Source organism: Rhinolophus sinicus, linkage group LG06, assembly GCF_036562045.2.
Source record: "Rhinolophus sinicus isolate RSC01 linkage group LG06, ASM3656204v1, whole genome shotgun sequence".
Taxonomy (NCBI): Eukaryota; Metazoa; Chordata; class Mammalia; order Chiroptera; family Rhinolophidae; genus Rhinolophus; species Rhinolophus sinicus.
The window spans coordinates 98,714,171-98,731,215 of NC_133756.1; the positions used below are offsets into that span (position 1 = coordinate 98,714,171).

The 17,045-nt window shown below is 31.9% G+C and overlaps 1 protein-coding gene across 2 annotated transcripts in view; it reads right to left on the bottom strand.

The window, feature by feature from the left end:
• Positions 1 to 17,045, bottom strand: part of CNTN5 (contactin 5) — a 1,268,958-nt gene that overhangs the window by 703,471 nt on the left and 548,442 nt on the right. For both annotated transcript variants that reach the window (XM_019741696.2, XM_074335568.1), the window contains one exon: positions 10,722 to 10,844. In XM_019741696.2, coding sequence (XP_019597255.2) covers positions 10,722 to 10,776 — 55 coding nt within the window. In that variant the 5' untranslated portion in view covers positions 10,777 to 10,844. The remainder of the gene's footprint in view (positions 1 to 10,721; positions 10,845 to 17,045) is intronic.

Below are 17,045 nucleotides of genomic sequence, written 5' to 3' on the forward strand. Positions count from 1 at the left end.
GTGTAACAGTGAAGGAAATGATGATGTGTCCAAAGACACACAATTTGTGGCAAAGTTGAAATTAGTACACAGCCCTCCTAATTCTAAGATATTTTTCTCCAAATGTGCTATTTTGCTCTCTGAAAGTAATAATTTATTAAGAAACTATATTTAAGGTTCTGACTAAGCAGAATACTTTCACAGAATGAAATTACCTGAGTTCATGGAAAGATAATTTTATAATCAGGTCTATTTTACTTAAAAAAAGATAAATCTCCTTGGAAAGATTCCAAAAAAAGATTAAGTACTTACCAATTTGTGCTCCATAATGGAAAAAGAAAAAAAATTCTTGTGCATTAATTTTTCCCCAATTTGTTGCATTTTATTTGATGATAACAACTATTTATTTCTTAAATTCACTATTCCATCTTATTTTGCCATTTTTAATTTCAAACTAATCTTCTTTTTTGGTCTTTATTTCTATTACTGGCTGTACTTTTCTCTCACATGCTGGCTCAAGACAGCAGAGAGCAGCATCATTTATTCCCTCCTCTTTTGGCCCTCATATCCAATAAGTATCAATGCTAATAGACGTATCCATATATTGTTTCTGACCTTTAGCCTATCTTTTCCATTTTCATTTCTTCTACCTATAACTATTCACCATTCTCTTGTTTGGTAATCCTCTATTATTTAATATCCTCTATTATTAAAAATATGATACAAGTAAAATTTAAAACTTGTAACTATTCCTTAAATTCCAACTAACAGAATCATAGATCTAAGGATTAGGAGAAAATCACACTTATATCATCTATCATCTTAATGAGCAAGGCCTTTGATGCTAAAATTATTTTTACATAATGATCATTTAGCTCATGCTTGAACTTTCCTTATAGAGAACTGACAGACTCTCTTGAGACAGACTAGAATTTATCACTGAGCAACTCTGGCTGCTTAGAATGATCTATTTTAGACAAATTAATTCTACCTCTCACTTTGACTGGTTTGTCCCTTTAGATCTTTGAGAATAAATCTAAGCTTCTAATATATTAGAAACTTTTAGCTACTTAGAAATAGCAATTGTATGTAGTATTATCCTTCAGAAATTCTGTGTTTTGAAACAAAATTCTGCCTATTTGCCATAAGATAATGCTTTTCTTGCTATGGGAAATCATAAAATGATGCATCTCACTAAGAGATTGGGATACGGAATGATATTTATATATGATATATGATATGTATGATTTTTAAGAAAAATGTATTTTTTTCAAAGTCTTTATATGTTGTTTTATGCCATGAACAATTATAGTTGCTTGTTATTAGACAATATACAAAGATCAACTTTCAATGTCTCAAATAAAGAAAACAATTTGCCATTGAAAGTCATTGCTGTTAATCTAGACTTAAGGGAGGCAGGACAAATCACTCCACAAAGGATGACCAGGATACATACAAAAACAAACAAACAAACAAACAAAAAAAGAAAACAAAAAACCCTAAACACCTTTTTATGTGCCCCCAAGACATTTATATATTGAAGTTCTGAGCATTTTACTCATTGGCTTACACAAAAGCAACAATTATTTAATTTAAGGAAGACCTTGCAAGAAAAAGAAAACCTCTCCTAACATTAGCTGATTCCTTGATTTAGTTCTCAATTTTTTCAGTTCCTTCTATCATTTCAATTATAATATTAGTTTCTAGTTTTTCCTCATCATTTTGCTTTTCCTCCACTGAATACATTCTTGTTCATCTATGTTTCCATGATATGATTGAGTCTGGCAGTGAACATAATACCACAATCATTGTTAGCATGATAGATGCAAAGTGGATCTAACCTGTCCCTTATTCTAGACACTGTCAATACAGCTGAAAATCACGTTAGCTGTTTTTTGGTAAGCACATACAGTACTACTGCTGACTCATAATGAAATTGATAAATAGCTATTGAATACCTGCAAGTCCAAATTGTTGCTGTGTTTTCTATCCCCAACTTCTGCAACAGCAACCTACCTATTCTGCCTTGCTTACCTTCTTGCCCAAGCCCTCCACTACATTTCCCACAAAGCATCTAACATGATCTTTTAACATGTTTTGTTGCTAAAAATGTGATCTGCTTAAAATGTGATCTGGTCTATGTCTAACTATTTATTTCACCCCTTATCACTCATGTCATAAATCCCCTTCATTGATATAGATTCTTCTCTCTTCATCTATATAGGTTCTTCTTCAAATATAGTAAGTCTGTTCCCTCTTGAGGGCTTTGACACTTGCCTTTCTCTGCTGCTGAAACACCTTCTCCAAGATATTAATGTGGCTTACTTTCCACATTAATCAGGTTTTTTGTTAGAGATCGACTCCGAGTGACCTTTCCTGATCATTCTATGTAAAGTACTACCTTTGTAGCTGATCAAATCACCATACACATCACTTACTATCCCTTTATTTAATATCATTTTGGAAATTATTCTTATCAGACTTTGTTTTATTGCGTTTCTTACAAGTTGTCTATCATCTCTCCTAAAACGTGAATTCCTCTAGGATGCAGATTGTGTCTGCCTTGTTCACTGCCATATCCTTAGTTACTAGAGTATAGTATATAGTAGGCAGTGAATTAATATTTGTTAAATTAACAGACAGATGAATTAATTGGACTAAAAGATACTTAGAATTTATTAAGCCATTGGACCTGGGAATGAGAACATTTTTTTTTAAATTTCTCTTATTTCTGTAATCTCTATTCACAATATACAACACCTTTTATAAATTATGTATGTCATTATCACTGGGAAATTTTTATCTGTAGCTACGATTTGTTTTTTAGAAGAGAGACTGAACCATAATGAAACAAGTGTTGCAGCTTGAGTTCTACTTAATCCCATTTTTTAAAAAAAGTCAATTCCTTCAGGGATTAAGATGGAACAAATACAGATCCAGGGGACAAGTTGAAATAGTTCTTTCTCAGTTTAGTCTTCCACCAAAAATAGCGCTAGGCCAGCCAAGGCATGGTCAGATAGTTCATCTCTGAATGACCACAGAGGAGCAAGTAGAGAGGCACATAAGCCAGGTGTCCGCTTGGAGACCTTTAGAACGTTTTGAAGCAAGAGCTGCCAGACCTATGTTCTGAGTGGAAATAGGTGATGTGAGGCCTGAGCAACCTGATCAAAGGTAGTGACTGACAATTCAAAGATTTTTACCATTTATTTTTTCTTTGCTTCCTTTTTTCATTGCCTTTCTTCTTCTTCTCTTTGTATTTCTCATTCTTCCTTTTGAAAAAAAATGTTTACTGGCTATTTTCACAGTCCCCTGAACTAACCTAGGATAACTGCTACTTCTTTAACCCAGGATTTCAGGAACTAAGACTTAGGTTAGTTCTTGGCATTGAAACACCTCAGAATGATCAGGTTAGATAATAAAAAAGTATTCACCTTTTTTGGATGTTTTCTGACAAGAAATTGCAATAACCAGAAACATAGTTTACACTTTTCTTTACAGAAGAAAAGAATCAAACAATTAATTGTTGCCTTTCATTCATTTAAAAAATAGGTACCCATACTTATAGAAAGTATTATGCTAGGTCTTGTGTATGAAACATCAGATAGAACAGGCACTGTCTCTCTTTCTATGGAACAAATGGCTTTGTATTTTCTAAGTTAAGCATATAAAAACCATAACTGCAAAACATGCAAGTACTAGAAACGAAAAGGTCATCACTTAAAACTATATTCATCCTTGATATGGACTGTTGGATGGTTACACCATACTTTAAATTCATACTGAGATCAAGTTCATGCTGCAAGCATAGCCACCATCATAAACTCATCGTGAGAAATAACTAAGTTCTCTAACAAATTACAGTGAGAATTAGATGAAAAGCATTTTTTAAAAATGCTAGAAAAGATAAATATTGCGGTTGATACTACATCAAATAAATATCACAAAATATAGAAGTTGAGAAAGTTTCCAGAAATATGTAGTTAGCTTGCTTGATGGTTAGCCAAATCAGACTTTCCCAAAGAACTGAAATAAACAGGAGACGATATATAGCACTTACCTCATTTTCATTCTCACAACTAATTATGTATAGTTTATTTTACACATGATATATATTCAGTATTTGGGGCCTGAAAAACCTATAAAATTGTTTAAAGTCAAGGGGAGCAGAAATTTTCCTCTGCATTTCTTCTACATCTTACTCATGTTCAGCTTGCTTGGGTACTTAGTGAAACTATCTGTCTCTCTACATGCAGAATAGACTTGCATTTGAAGCAATGAAATAGAGAAAAGTAGCTGTTTTCTTGCTGACAAGTCACTCAAATTACTACATAAGGGCTTCCCAGAAGTTCATGATAAGCTATAAAACAATCTTCACCATAAATTGGCATATTTCACAGGAATATTACTGTGATAGAAATTTATTTGTACTTAAACTATGATATTTGAAAGCATTGGTTCACAAGGTCTAGTAGACACTGGATACAATATGAATTATTAAAGCATTATTTTATAATAACAAAGAGAACAAATGTACATGATTAATTTTCTATCAGCAAAGATTTACCATTGTTGAAAATAATAATGCCAGTAAGAATCAGTCCAGTTTAAGAAGCAAGAGATAAATTTTACAGTACTTTCTAAATTACAAAACACTTATATATTATGATATATATATAATATTATGATATAATATTGCTTAGTCCTTACCTAATACTTTAGTGGAAAATATTTATAATATTTTTTTTATGTAAGAGAAATAACATTTAGCTAACCTAATAACTTAATTCTTTTTTTAATCTTCAACACACTGAGAACACATATTTGCTCTCATTTTTTTAGGATGCTGAATCTGCCTCTTTAGTTGATGGTTTCTATCACTCCAGAAATTGCTGACAATTATAGATAACTTAACAGATTTTATTTGCCTTTAAGGTAAAAATAAAACAAAACTCACTAAATTCAAGTGACCCTCCCCTGCTGACAAGGAAAAAATTAAATCGTCTTCTGATTAATTACATGTCTAATTCCACCAGCGCACAGATGATAAGAGTCAGCTTGGTTTCCTGCACTGAGGTAAGCTCCATTATAATCATGACTTCCTAGGGACCAATACTATGTGCACAGACATAATTTCAAAATGATTAAGCAGGAGCCATAATCTATTTCTCTTTCTCCAATGCAGTAGGCCAGTCAGGCTTAATATTATCAGGCACCTGTTTTTCTTTAACACTTCTGTTTTCATTTTTCTCTTAAAGTTCTTAGGCTGCACTAGCTGACAGTGACAAAGTTCTGTGTTATTTACCACACTGCCACCAAGAAGAAGAAGAGTATTTGTATAAGCTTATCAATGACAGACATTCTCTGTTCAATAGTATATCATCCTCTTGGCAGAAGGAACAAACTGTCACCTTTCCAATAAAATGAATTTAACCCAAAGGAGGAAAATTGGGTCAGAGTAGAAGGAAAAAATGCTTTCTGTGGTTCTTGTTGTTTTTAAAGCAATACAGCTTATATCAGAAGCATCTGAAAGTAAATCAGGATAATGTAACTAGATGAACTTCTTTAGGAAGGAGGTCAGTGTAGCTCTGAGAAACTGAGTTTCTTCTCATCACCTTCGTGTCGTCTGGTATGTTGAAAGCATTTCTATAGGAAGTGTCTTCTCATTATTCTTCCAATAGTTACCATCTATTTGACATGGGACATGTGATAGAATCTACCTGCGTCTCATCCTTTTTGAGAACGAACACTATTTAACTTGCCCAAGTACAAGATATTGAGCCACAAAATTTCCAAATTACTTTGAATTCAAAGATTTATAAATTTACCTAAGACAATATTCCTTTTTCTAGTTTAAAAGAGATATAAATATATCTAATTTTTAAAAAATCAAATTAAATATTATTCTTAAGTCTATAACTTGTGTAGAAATGCATTTGGGGTGTTGAAATATATATGTTGGTACTGGGGAGTGCAAATAAAATGCTTTTTAAAAAATCTTCAACCAAATGAATCTAATAATGACTGCTTTCTAGCCTATTCTAATAATAAATAGTATCAATTAATATTTATATATGACTTATTTCACATGCACTTTTCCCCCTAATCTCAGTGTCATATCAGGCTGTTTTATGACATTTCACAGAAAGAAACCAATTCGTAATACTGCTGTAATACATTTCTCCAATTTTAAAATATTTAAAAATAAACAAAAATTATTACTAGCTTCATTCCAAAAAGAGTATGCTAATTAAAAATCCCATTGAATAGGATTCTCTGTATAACAGAGCAGGGTAATTAAACCCTTCAGGTTTGTTGTTTGTTTAAAAATGGAGATCGAATGAAAAGCAATGTACAAAGAGCCAAAGAATGTGAGTAAAGTTGCTTATAAATTCAAAGAAGATAAATCCTGAACCTTACTATCTCCTCCTAATCACTATCTCTACACATATTTGGAAAAACAACAGATCTTTGAAGACAAAGTTTTAAAGAAAACAATAGTGTGGACTTTGCTACAGTAGAGATTGAAATGTTGATGCTTTTTGTCACATATAAATACAGAACTAGATTCCTCCCCCAAATGGTTTCACACATTCTATCATGAGAAGCTTAGATTTTATTGATGTTAATTGTCTCATTGATAAAAACAATTATACTGATATTAAAGCTTTTTTAAGCTCAGCTAATGATGTTAAATCCCAGTGCTCTTACTGTCACTGTATCTGAAATAAAGCTAGAGAATATTCCATCTTGTTTATTATTACCTAAAACAGATTGTTATTATTTGCATGTAGAACATCTGTATATATAATATGTAGTAGAGCTAAAAAAAAACTGGCACTGTGGACCACTTCCTTTCTGAAAATGTTCTGTTATCACTCATTCCTAGAGTCTCCCCAAACTTATAACTCACCTTTCATTCTTTTCAAGCCATGCTTTCTCTTGCCCTTTAAAAGCACACACTTCTCAGACTTTCTTCCTTGCCTTATGACTTATCATTATATACATAATCCTTGGGTGATTATTTTCTTTCCCAGAGCTTCAAATTCATCTATTCAATAATGAACCCCAAATTTATTATACTTTTGGCTCAGTTATCTTCTCTGAACTTCAGACATTTTCACCTGAATCTGCTACAGATATGTGAAACTTAATATGTGCATTATTGAGCTCAGTATTTCCCCACTCTACTGCTACACCTATTTTATTCAGTATCCAAATAAATGGCAATATCATCTACCCTATAAGTAAAATGAAACAATGTCCTCTAATGCAAAATTTTAAATCATTTACCAAGTCCTATATACTTTATTGCCAAAATGCATTTGAAACTTTCATCTCTTGTTAGTGCCCTTCAGTACTGTCTTATTTTATGTCCTAATCATATTTTGTCCTAATTATTTTTTAATTTGTATACAATAAGGTTTACTCTGTGTTCTTAAGTTAAACTGCTTTTGGTATATGCACATTGTCACATTCACCATTACAGTGTCATACAGAATCGTTTCACCACCCTAAAAAATGTGTTATGCTTCATTCACACATTCAATCATTCTCTGACCCCAACCAGTGGCGATCACTGATTTGCAAGGTCTCTAGTTTTTCCCTCCCCAAAAGATCATATAAATGGAATCATACAATTTGTAGTCTGTTTAGACTATTTGCATTTAATAATATGCATATACGATTCATCCATGTGTTTGCATGGTGTGACAGTTCATTTCTATTTATCACTGAAAAGTATTGCATTATGTGGAATTTCTACAGTTTGTTTATCCATTTCCTTATTGAAGGGCATCTTGCTTGTTTCCAGTGTTTGGTGATTATTGATAAAACTCCGATAAACATTTATATGCAGGTATTTTGTGTAAGCACAGGTTTTAAAATCAGCGAACTACATGCCTAGGAGTCCAATTGACTGATTAGACGGTGAGTACTTGTACCATTTGCCTTCCCACAAGCAATGAATGGCACTCCTGTTTTCTCAGTCCTCACCAGTAATTGGCATCGTTTTTACTTTTTTGTTTTTCTGGATCTTAGCCATTTTGATATGTGTAGTCTCACAGTTGTTTTAATTATAGGTCCATTTTTAATATGAGGTCGTATATCCCTGTGAAAGCTGTCATCCTTTTATTGCTCTCAACAGACAGTTTTTAAACATATGGCTGTGTTTCCTAGTTAAACACACCCAAGATATTCCATCAATTAAAAAAATGAATAAAACAAACAGGGAATGCAGCCTGGGTCTTTTCTTATTTCTTTAATCAGTTTTGCTGGTTCAAATAGCAGCAACAACATAAAATGTGCTCATAACCTATAGTTTAATTACCCTAATTTTCTGTAATCGTTATCAAGTCAGGGTGCCAAATAGCTCCTATAATGCAATACCCATAGACAAAGGCAATAACCAGGGAAAACTATAGAATAACATACTAAATAATGAAATAATGAAGTAAATATTCAATGTAAGTATTACCAAGTAACAAGAACGTAACAAGGGCTATACCTTCAAAATAATGTTAAAATGAGGATGTAAAGGTGAAAGATTTTTAATATAATTATCTTTGATAACTGCTTCTTTCATGTATTGAATCAATTCTAAACAGATATCTAGAGCAGCGGATAAATTGATCAATTAAAAATAACATATATGATTCAGATTAAATGTAGATTGTTAAAAATCAAATCTCATGTAAAAATTACAAACGTCCTTTTTTTTTCCAGCTTTGTCCATAACATATGAGCGGCAACTTACCTGCAAAAGCAGCCTTATTATTCCTATATTCCAACGTTGCATTTTACTCTATGGAAAGAGCGGCACCTTCATTCCCTTATGAGCTGGAAATCTAGCGATCATGGACCCCACTTCAAAGTGAGTATTTTCATCTTCCCACAACCACAGTATAATACCTCTTATGCAATGACTGTTTATTTGGGAGAATAATGTTGGGCCAGTATAAGAAAGTAAAACTTTAAAGTGATATTACAGAATACCATTCTCTCCTCACCTAACATTGTCCGATTAATAAATAAAACCACTCCCTAACTTTAAATTTTACATAAAATATCGCATGGAACATACTGGAACAAAAGCAATCATTTGTTGTTTATTTGAAATTCTGACTTAACTGGGCACCCTTTATTTCATCTTGCAGGCTTATCTCCAGTCCCTTCAGTTAGTTTCTGAGTTCAAGACGAGGATGACATTGAGAAGGTAAAAGAAAAATAGACTAAATGAGCAGGGAAGATGGTAATACTGCATAGAAAGAAGCTAAGATCGGATAAACTATTTGAAGACTCTTTTTGTTTTAACTAACCATAATATCGATGGACTAGGGTTCTTACTTAACTTTCAATGTTTCTGAAACTATTCATTTTTGCACATTTTCACAGATGTCTTTATCAATATTTTATAGAGATCTCATCCTACCTTTCATGTCTCTTAAACCTGTTATTTTTTCCTGTAAATAATGATGGTCACATATAATAATAATACATCAATAACTGTTTTGTTTTGCAGCTAATTACTAGTATTTCAACATGGAAAAAGCTTTTATATATCTTTTAAAAAGCATTTAGATACATGTGAATGTTAGAGTTATTGCATTTAAACATATAACATGCATTAATATGACTGACATACTAGATTTTTCGCTGTATATAAAAACATTCCTTTAAATTTCAAACAAAGTTCTTGAGTACAATCTAAATTGAGGATTCCATTTTTGGTTTTAAAGAGGACTCATCCATCATACATGTTGCAGTTACACTGGAAGCTCTAAATAACAGAATATAGCCACTGAGTTAAATTTAATCAAGCTAAAATGTTACTTGTATAAGCATTTAAATCTTCACTACAATTTAAATTCTACACATTCTTAAATTAAAACAAGAAAGCTTCTGGCATATTAATTTTTAGCATTCTGATGGTATTACTCCAAAGAACATAAACTACTTTTGTAGAATAAAAGATCTCATTTTAGATCCAAGATATAGAACAATAAAGTTGATTAGAACAAAGTTAGAGAAGATGAGACAATACAAAACTACACTAAAAAAAAACAAAAAACTACACTTTAGAGACGCCTTTAAATTACTGTATGAGTGTAATAAAGATAGCATGGTTCTATTTTTAGATGGTGAAATTTAGGATTGTAATGAGACTTTTTTCTAATAATTACCTGTTATGAAATATATATATATATATATATGGAGTGCCAAAAAATGTATACAAGTGGAGACACTTTGGTCAGTGCTACTCAAGCAGTAGTTCACCATAATCAGAAGTGTCTGCACGCTGATGGTAACCACTTTGATCACCTCTTGCAATTGCAAAAGTCAAACATGACTTGTACTCATCTTTTGTTATTGATGTATATTGAGTATTACAATTTTGATACAGTGTTTCTTCCTTAAAATGTGCATACAATCATTTGGTACCATATGTATATAAACATATATATACACAAATATTCTGAAGGCTCACAATGGTTTATATTATAAATAAAAGTCAATGAGGTGGAGTGGATACTCATTTCATTAACATTTATGTAGTATTTTTCTAAGCACTTTAGTATATTGAATTGTATATCACTTTTTGAAATGCTAACAAAGGTTTAAGGATTATTTTTCTTTTGTTGAAATTTATGAATACCGATATAAATTTAAAAGAATATCTGAAGGTATTTTGTAATGAAGACTTTTATATGTTTTTGCTATTTGATAGGTAAGGCAGAATTTTTTACCTGAAAGACATCCAGCGATTGACAGAAACAGAATTACTTTCCAAGAGGAAGCCATCCTTCTTCACTAAGATTTCCTGTCTCAGCGTGTTTAGCAGCTCTAACGTTTCTTCATTAAAAAATGCCCTGTTGAGATAAATAACAGTTTTCAAAAAACAGAGGAAATAAATGAAAAAGCAAACACAAACCAATTTTTAAAGATCTCATAATAAAATGATAAATGACTTTTAGTGCAAAGGTCAGATTAATGTATACTTTGATATTGACAACAATAATACAATTTCCATTAGAATTAATTTAATGTGTAACAAAAAATTTCAGAGAAGTGATAAACTTTGCCTATCACATTTATTTATATTGAATGTTCCCTAACAGATAATAAAAACATCAGGCTCTAACGGGGATGATTTTTCCTCACAGGGAATGTATAAGAGCTATATTTATTACATTAGACAAATTATTGGACTAGAAAAATAGGGTACAGGAACCAGTTACACTAATATATACTCCTCTGCTCTAGAACATAACTAATGATCAGTTAGCCAAGCGACTTTACATATTGTGCCTATAGCTTATCTAAACCTCCACAGGGAATTTTTCTCATTTAAGTATTAATGTCAAATGCTTTTGTTTATAACTCCTGTGATTATCTGCATTATGTTGTAATTCCCTTCTTGGTGAGCTATTTCTCTCAGCATCTTTTGCTGCCTGGAACCTAAGGGAGATAACAATTTTCATGAATATTTAACTTTTATTTTTTGTCTAATGCCATTTTTATAACAATAACCAGTATAACATATTAATGTCCTTTGATTGCTTTATTTGTCTTGAAAGATACAATAAGCATAAAAATATATAAAATTATCATATGGAACTTCCTGCAAGAACTTGACAAATGTGCATTAAAAATTCCTATAATAGAGAAGTAACTTCTGAATTTTTAGGTATCAGTGTCCTTCTTGGTGAACTTCTTGGCAAAAAGTGATTAAATTGAGAAATAATTGTGTAGTGTATTTATAATTGTTTTAAAAAATACTTTTTAAATAATGATAGATTTTTGGCAACTGATTCCTCTTTATAGACTTGGAGGTTCAGGCTATCTCAAATTTTAGAAAACATCTTAAATAGATAGCCAAGCATTTTTACTCCAGCTTGGTCATAATTTAGTATATTCATACCAAAGAGGGAAATCTCTTGTTAGTGACTCTTCTACCTGAATAATAGTAGTTTCACTTTTTTTTATAGATTTAAATTTATGCCTTGGTAAATTATTTTAATTACATGGCTATGGATCAGAATGGAGAAGAATTTTATTAAGAGTTAACAATGGTTGATTCATAGTCACCCCTTCAACAAAGTATTTTTCATCATTTTTTTTATAAGTAAATATCAGAAATACAATTTGACAGACAAAAAATTACTTTATGGTTAATTTTTACAATTTAAAATATTTTTATTATTTGTATACTGCTTTTTAACCAGAAAGGAATAGAAGAAAATCAGCACTTCACACATAACAATTAAAGAGACTTAAATTTGCTAGAACTACAACTATGATTCATGAGAGCTGCATATTTGAATTAGTGGATTTTCAATCCACAGTGAAATTGGCCTTCTGACCATGAGTTCTGAGAAGTTAACATAGTTTTGCTTAACTTGTTTTGATGAGCTTCTGCCTTAGTCTACGTTCCCAAAGCTCTATTTCCCTCTCTATTTACAATATTCTCTGTTGTCTTAAATGTTCTTTATCAACAAATGCAAATATTTTCAGCACACTTATATGTTGTACCCTGAGAATGTCAAAGCAAAAATGCACATGTTCCATTTCTTTAAAAATGCCATTGGGATTCTGACGGGGATTGCATTAAATCTGTATATTGCTTTGGGACATATGGCCATTTTAACTATGCTGATTCCATCCAATCCATGAGCACAGGATGTCTTTCCATTTATTTGTGTCTTCTTCAATGTCTTTAAAATGTCTTATGGTTTTCAGCGTATAGGTCTTTCACATCACAGAAAAACAGACACATAGACAAATGGAATAGAATTGAAAACCCAGAAATAAACCCACATAAATATGGACAGATAACTTTTGACAAAGAAGCTAAAAACACACAATGGAGAAAAAACAGCCTCTTCAATAAATGGTTCTGGGAGAATTGGAAAGCCACGTGCAAAAGAATGAAACTGAACTGGTATCTGTCACCATGTACCAAAATTAATTCAAAATGGTTCAAAGACTTAAGCATAAGCCCTGAAACAATAAACTGCATAGAAGAAAACATAGGTACTAAAATTATGGACCTTGGATTCAAAGAGCATTTTATGAATTTGACTCCAAAGGCAAGGGACGTAAAAGCCAAAATAAATGAATGGGACTATATCATACATAAATATTCTACACAGCAAAAGAAACCATCGACAAAATAAAGAGGCAACCAACTGAATGGGAGAAGATTTTTGCACAGTGCCTCCGATAAGGGGCTAATATCCAAAATATACAAGGAACTCATACAACTCAACGACAAAAAAAAAGCAACCCAATTGAAAAATGGACAGAAGACCTGAAGAGGCATTTCTCTAGAGAGGACATACAAATGGCAAATAGAAACAAAACAATGCTCAACATCACTAATCATCAGAGAAATGCAAATAGAAATCACAATGTGATATCACCTCACCCCAGTCAGAATGGCTATCATCAACAGGACAAATAGTAACGAGAGTTGGAGAGGCTGTGGAGAAAATGGAACCCCTATACACCGTTGGTGGGAATGCAGATTGGTGCAGCAGCTATGGAAGACAGGGTGGAGGTTCCCCAAAAAATTAAGAATGGAATTAACATATAACCCAGCAATCCCTCTCCTGGGTATCTACCTAAAAAGCTGAAAACATTTATCCATAAAGATGTGTGTGCTCCAATGTTCATTGCAGCTTTATTTACGGTGGCCAAGACATGGAAACAACCAAAGTATCCTTCGATAGATGAATAGAGAAAGAACTTGTGGTATATATACAATGGAATACTCTTCAGCGGTAAGAAAAGATAAATTAGTACCATTTGTGACAACATGGATGGATCTTGAGATTATAATGCTAAGCAAAATAAGTCAGACAGAAAAAATAGAGAACCATATGATTTCACTGATATGTGGTATATAAAACTGAAAACAACAAAAGAACAAGACAAACAAATGAAGGAACAAAAACTCATAGACATAGAAAATAGTTTAGGGGTTACCAGAGGGGAAGGGGGAATGGGGCTCTAGAAGAGGGTAAACAGGATCTACTATATGGTGATGACAAAAGAACTCACTCTGTATGGTGAACACAGTGTAAGATGTAGATAATATATTACAGAATTGTACACATGAAATCTATGTAAATTTACTAACAATTGTCACCCTAATAAACTTTAATTAAAAAAAACATACACATGTTTGCACACACACACACACACACACACACACAGATATACACACACAGACGTTAACACAGGACATGAGCCAAATAAGCAGGACAGTGTAAGTGTAATATAGATATAGAACTATCAAAAGGGTATCTATATGTAAGGATGGCAGGCATTAGGAATGGTACAGAAAGATTGTTGGTGAAATTTCCAGAAGACATTGAGCTTAGACAAATATCTTACTTCTGAATAGGACAGTGCAGGGATCACACTGAGCACATAAATAAATAAGTTAATATAAGAGACTGATCAAACTATGAAGAAATTAACACAGAGTGAAGGACAGTTAGTGGTTTGAGGATAAAAGGAGCTAATTTATGGGAGGAATTTCTGACAAGATGACATTTAGGTCCAGTATTCATGTTATCAACATGCCATTATGAAATAATCCTTATATATGCATTTTGGCACATTTTAAAAATTGTCAAATAAAAATAGTACAGTAAAATGTGTTCCTAAAATAATCCAATTTTATTTTAAAATCTCTGCAAACAAAAAGAAGTCTACATGTATCTGTGAGGGTTGTGTGTGTGTGTGTGTGTGTGTGAATGGGTGTATGTGTGTGTGTGTTTCATTTGCAAGCATCATTGATTGGTGCTTAAACACAAAAAATGATACTTTTTCAAAAGCTCTTCTTTTTAAGATATCTAAATTAGATTCTTCGTTTTCACTGTCCTTCCTTGGCATTCTCTCTCTCAAAGTAACGTAAAAGGTAAATGCAATACTATTCTTTAGGTTCTGAAATATGTAAGCTTGTATATGCCTCTACTGAAAACACAATTATACCATTAATTTAATAAAATCCCTGTATTAAAGTAATAAAATAATGTAATTAATCATATATATATTAAATTCCTACTACATGCCAGGTTAAATTACAATCAGTTAATAAATGTTACTAAAGCATATCAGATGCATGCGTTAATGGAGACTGACCGTTGCACATTAAACTGCTGTTCATCAAGAGATTGAAAAGCCATAAATACTAATTTGGAAACTACTAATCAGATACAGTTTTACAAAACTCACATTTTTAAAAGAGCTTATTTCAATGTTTAGACTAAATACCTATTATCACCTGTGATAGTCAAAGAAAAATATACAAAATGACATCATATTACTTTGCATTTTCCCCTAAATTATTACAAATAATTTCAAGTAAAGTAAAATAAGTAGATCAGTGCTTTAGTATTAAGCCATATATTCTAAATAAGAAATGCATTGTGTGGTTGATTGCACAGACAAGTACTTAAAAATATCATATCTTTACTAGAGTCTGAAATAGAATTGCAAAACATGCTACATCAAATATATCAAGTGATAGTATGCTGCCACTTAAATACAAGTTAGTTGTTTTTTTCTTAAAGATATACATAGGAAACTTGTTAAAGACATGTGTATGTAAGTGTGTGACGAGAGAGAGAGAGAGAGAGAGAGAGAGAGAGAGAGATTGAAAGAGAAACATTTCTATTATTGCCTGCTGATCTTTCTCCAGTTCTCTGGAAATAATTTTGTATAGTTTGGCTCCATATAGGCTATTCACACAGCAGTTAGAATTATATTTTAAAACATAAATCAGACTACATTATTTTCCTGATTCAGTAGTTTATTTTTTAAATAAAATCCAAATTCCTTATATAGTTTATAAGACCATATACAGAGGGTACAAAAAAACTGTACACACATTTTAAGATAACATCTCTTAAAATGAGTATACATTTCTTTTCCTTTTTTTGGCACCCATGGTACATAATCTGGTACCTGTCTAACTCTAATTTCATCTCCTAGCATTCTATATTCCAGTCCCACTACATGGACTTTCTTGTTGCTCATCAAATATGCAAAGCAATCAGTATCTCCTCGTTTACTTTGCCTGAACCTCTCCACCATCAGTTTTTACCAGACTGCGTAGCTTTAAATGATTGACGACTCTGCTCCTCAAACTTTTTTTTCTCTTTTTTTTTTATTAGTTTCAGGTGTACAAGCCTTTCTTGATCACTCTCCTTAAAATAGCAAGCTCCCCCCACTGTTCCTGTCAACCCTGTCACTGGTTTTTATTACATTGTCCCTGCCTTATTTCTTGTCTTAGCAATTATTAGTGCTTGAGGGTAGGCAATTCTCTTTTTTTTTTCTTTTACTTTTTAATTATCTTTTTCTACTACTGGGATATAATATCCATGAAAGCAAGAATGTTTGTCCTTTTCATCTTTGTAGACCCAGCATCTAGACCAGAACCTGCCTGTTTTTAATTAATACTTTTGAATAAAAATTATTAAATAAAGTGATGACTCTTGTAAGTAAATTATTTGGCACAAGGTATTGCAAGAAAAAAACTTACTCTCTCTTAAATTTCTATAATTCTAGCAACAGCTACCATTTATGAATGTCTATGTGCCAGGCATTGTGTTATGCATTTTACTATACAACCTCTATTAATTAACTTGACATATCTTATTTATGAAAATAATTTGCCCAGATCACACAGCAAGTGAAAGCAAGAACTAAGGTAAGAATAACATAGACATTTAAGCTACATTATCTCTTCCAGAAGAACTTCACAGCAATCTCTACAAAAGTCTGAAACAACTGAGTCTGGTATTGAGTTTAATAATAATAATAATAATAATAATAATAATAATAATAAAATCATTTAAAAATCATACAGACATACCTTAAATGTTATTTAATTAATGTAATTCTATATGTTTTGGCTAGTCTTATTATATAGGAATGATATCTTTTTTCCTGATGATAAATATTCTGGTGGAAAACAACCCCTTTTATTTTAACATCATATGAGTCTTTTCTATATACTTCCTGTCTGTAATGTATCATATATTAGGTTGGTACAAAAG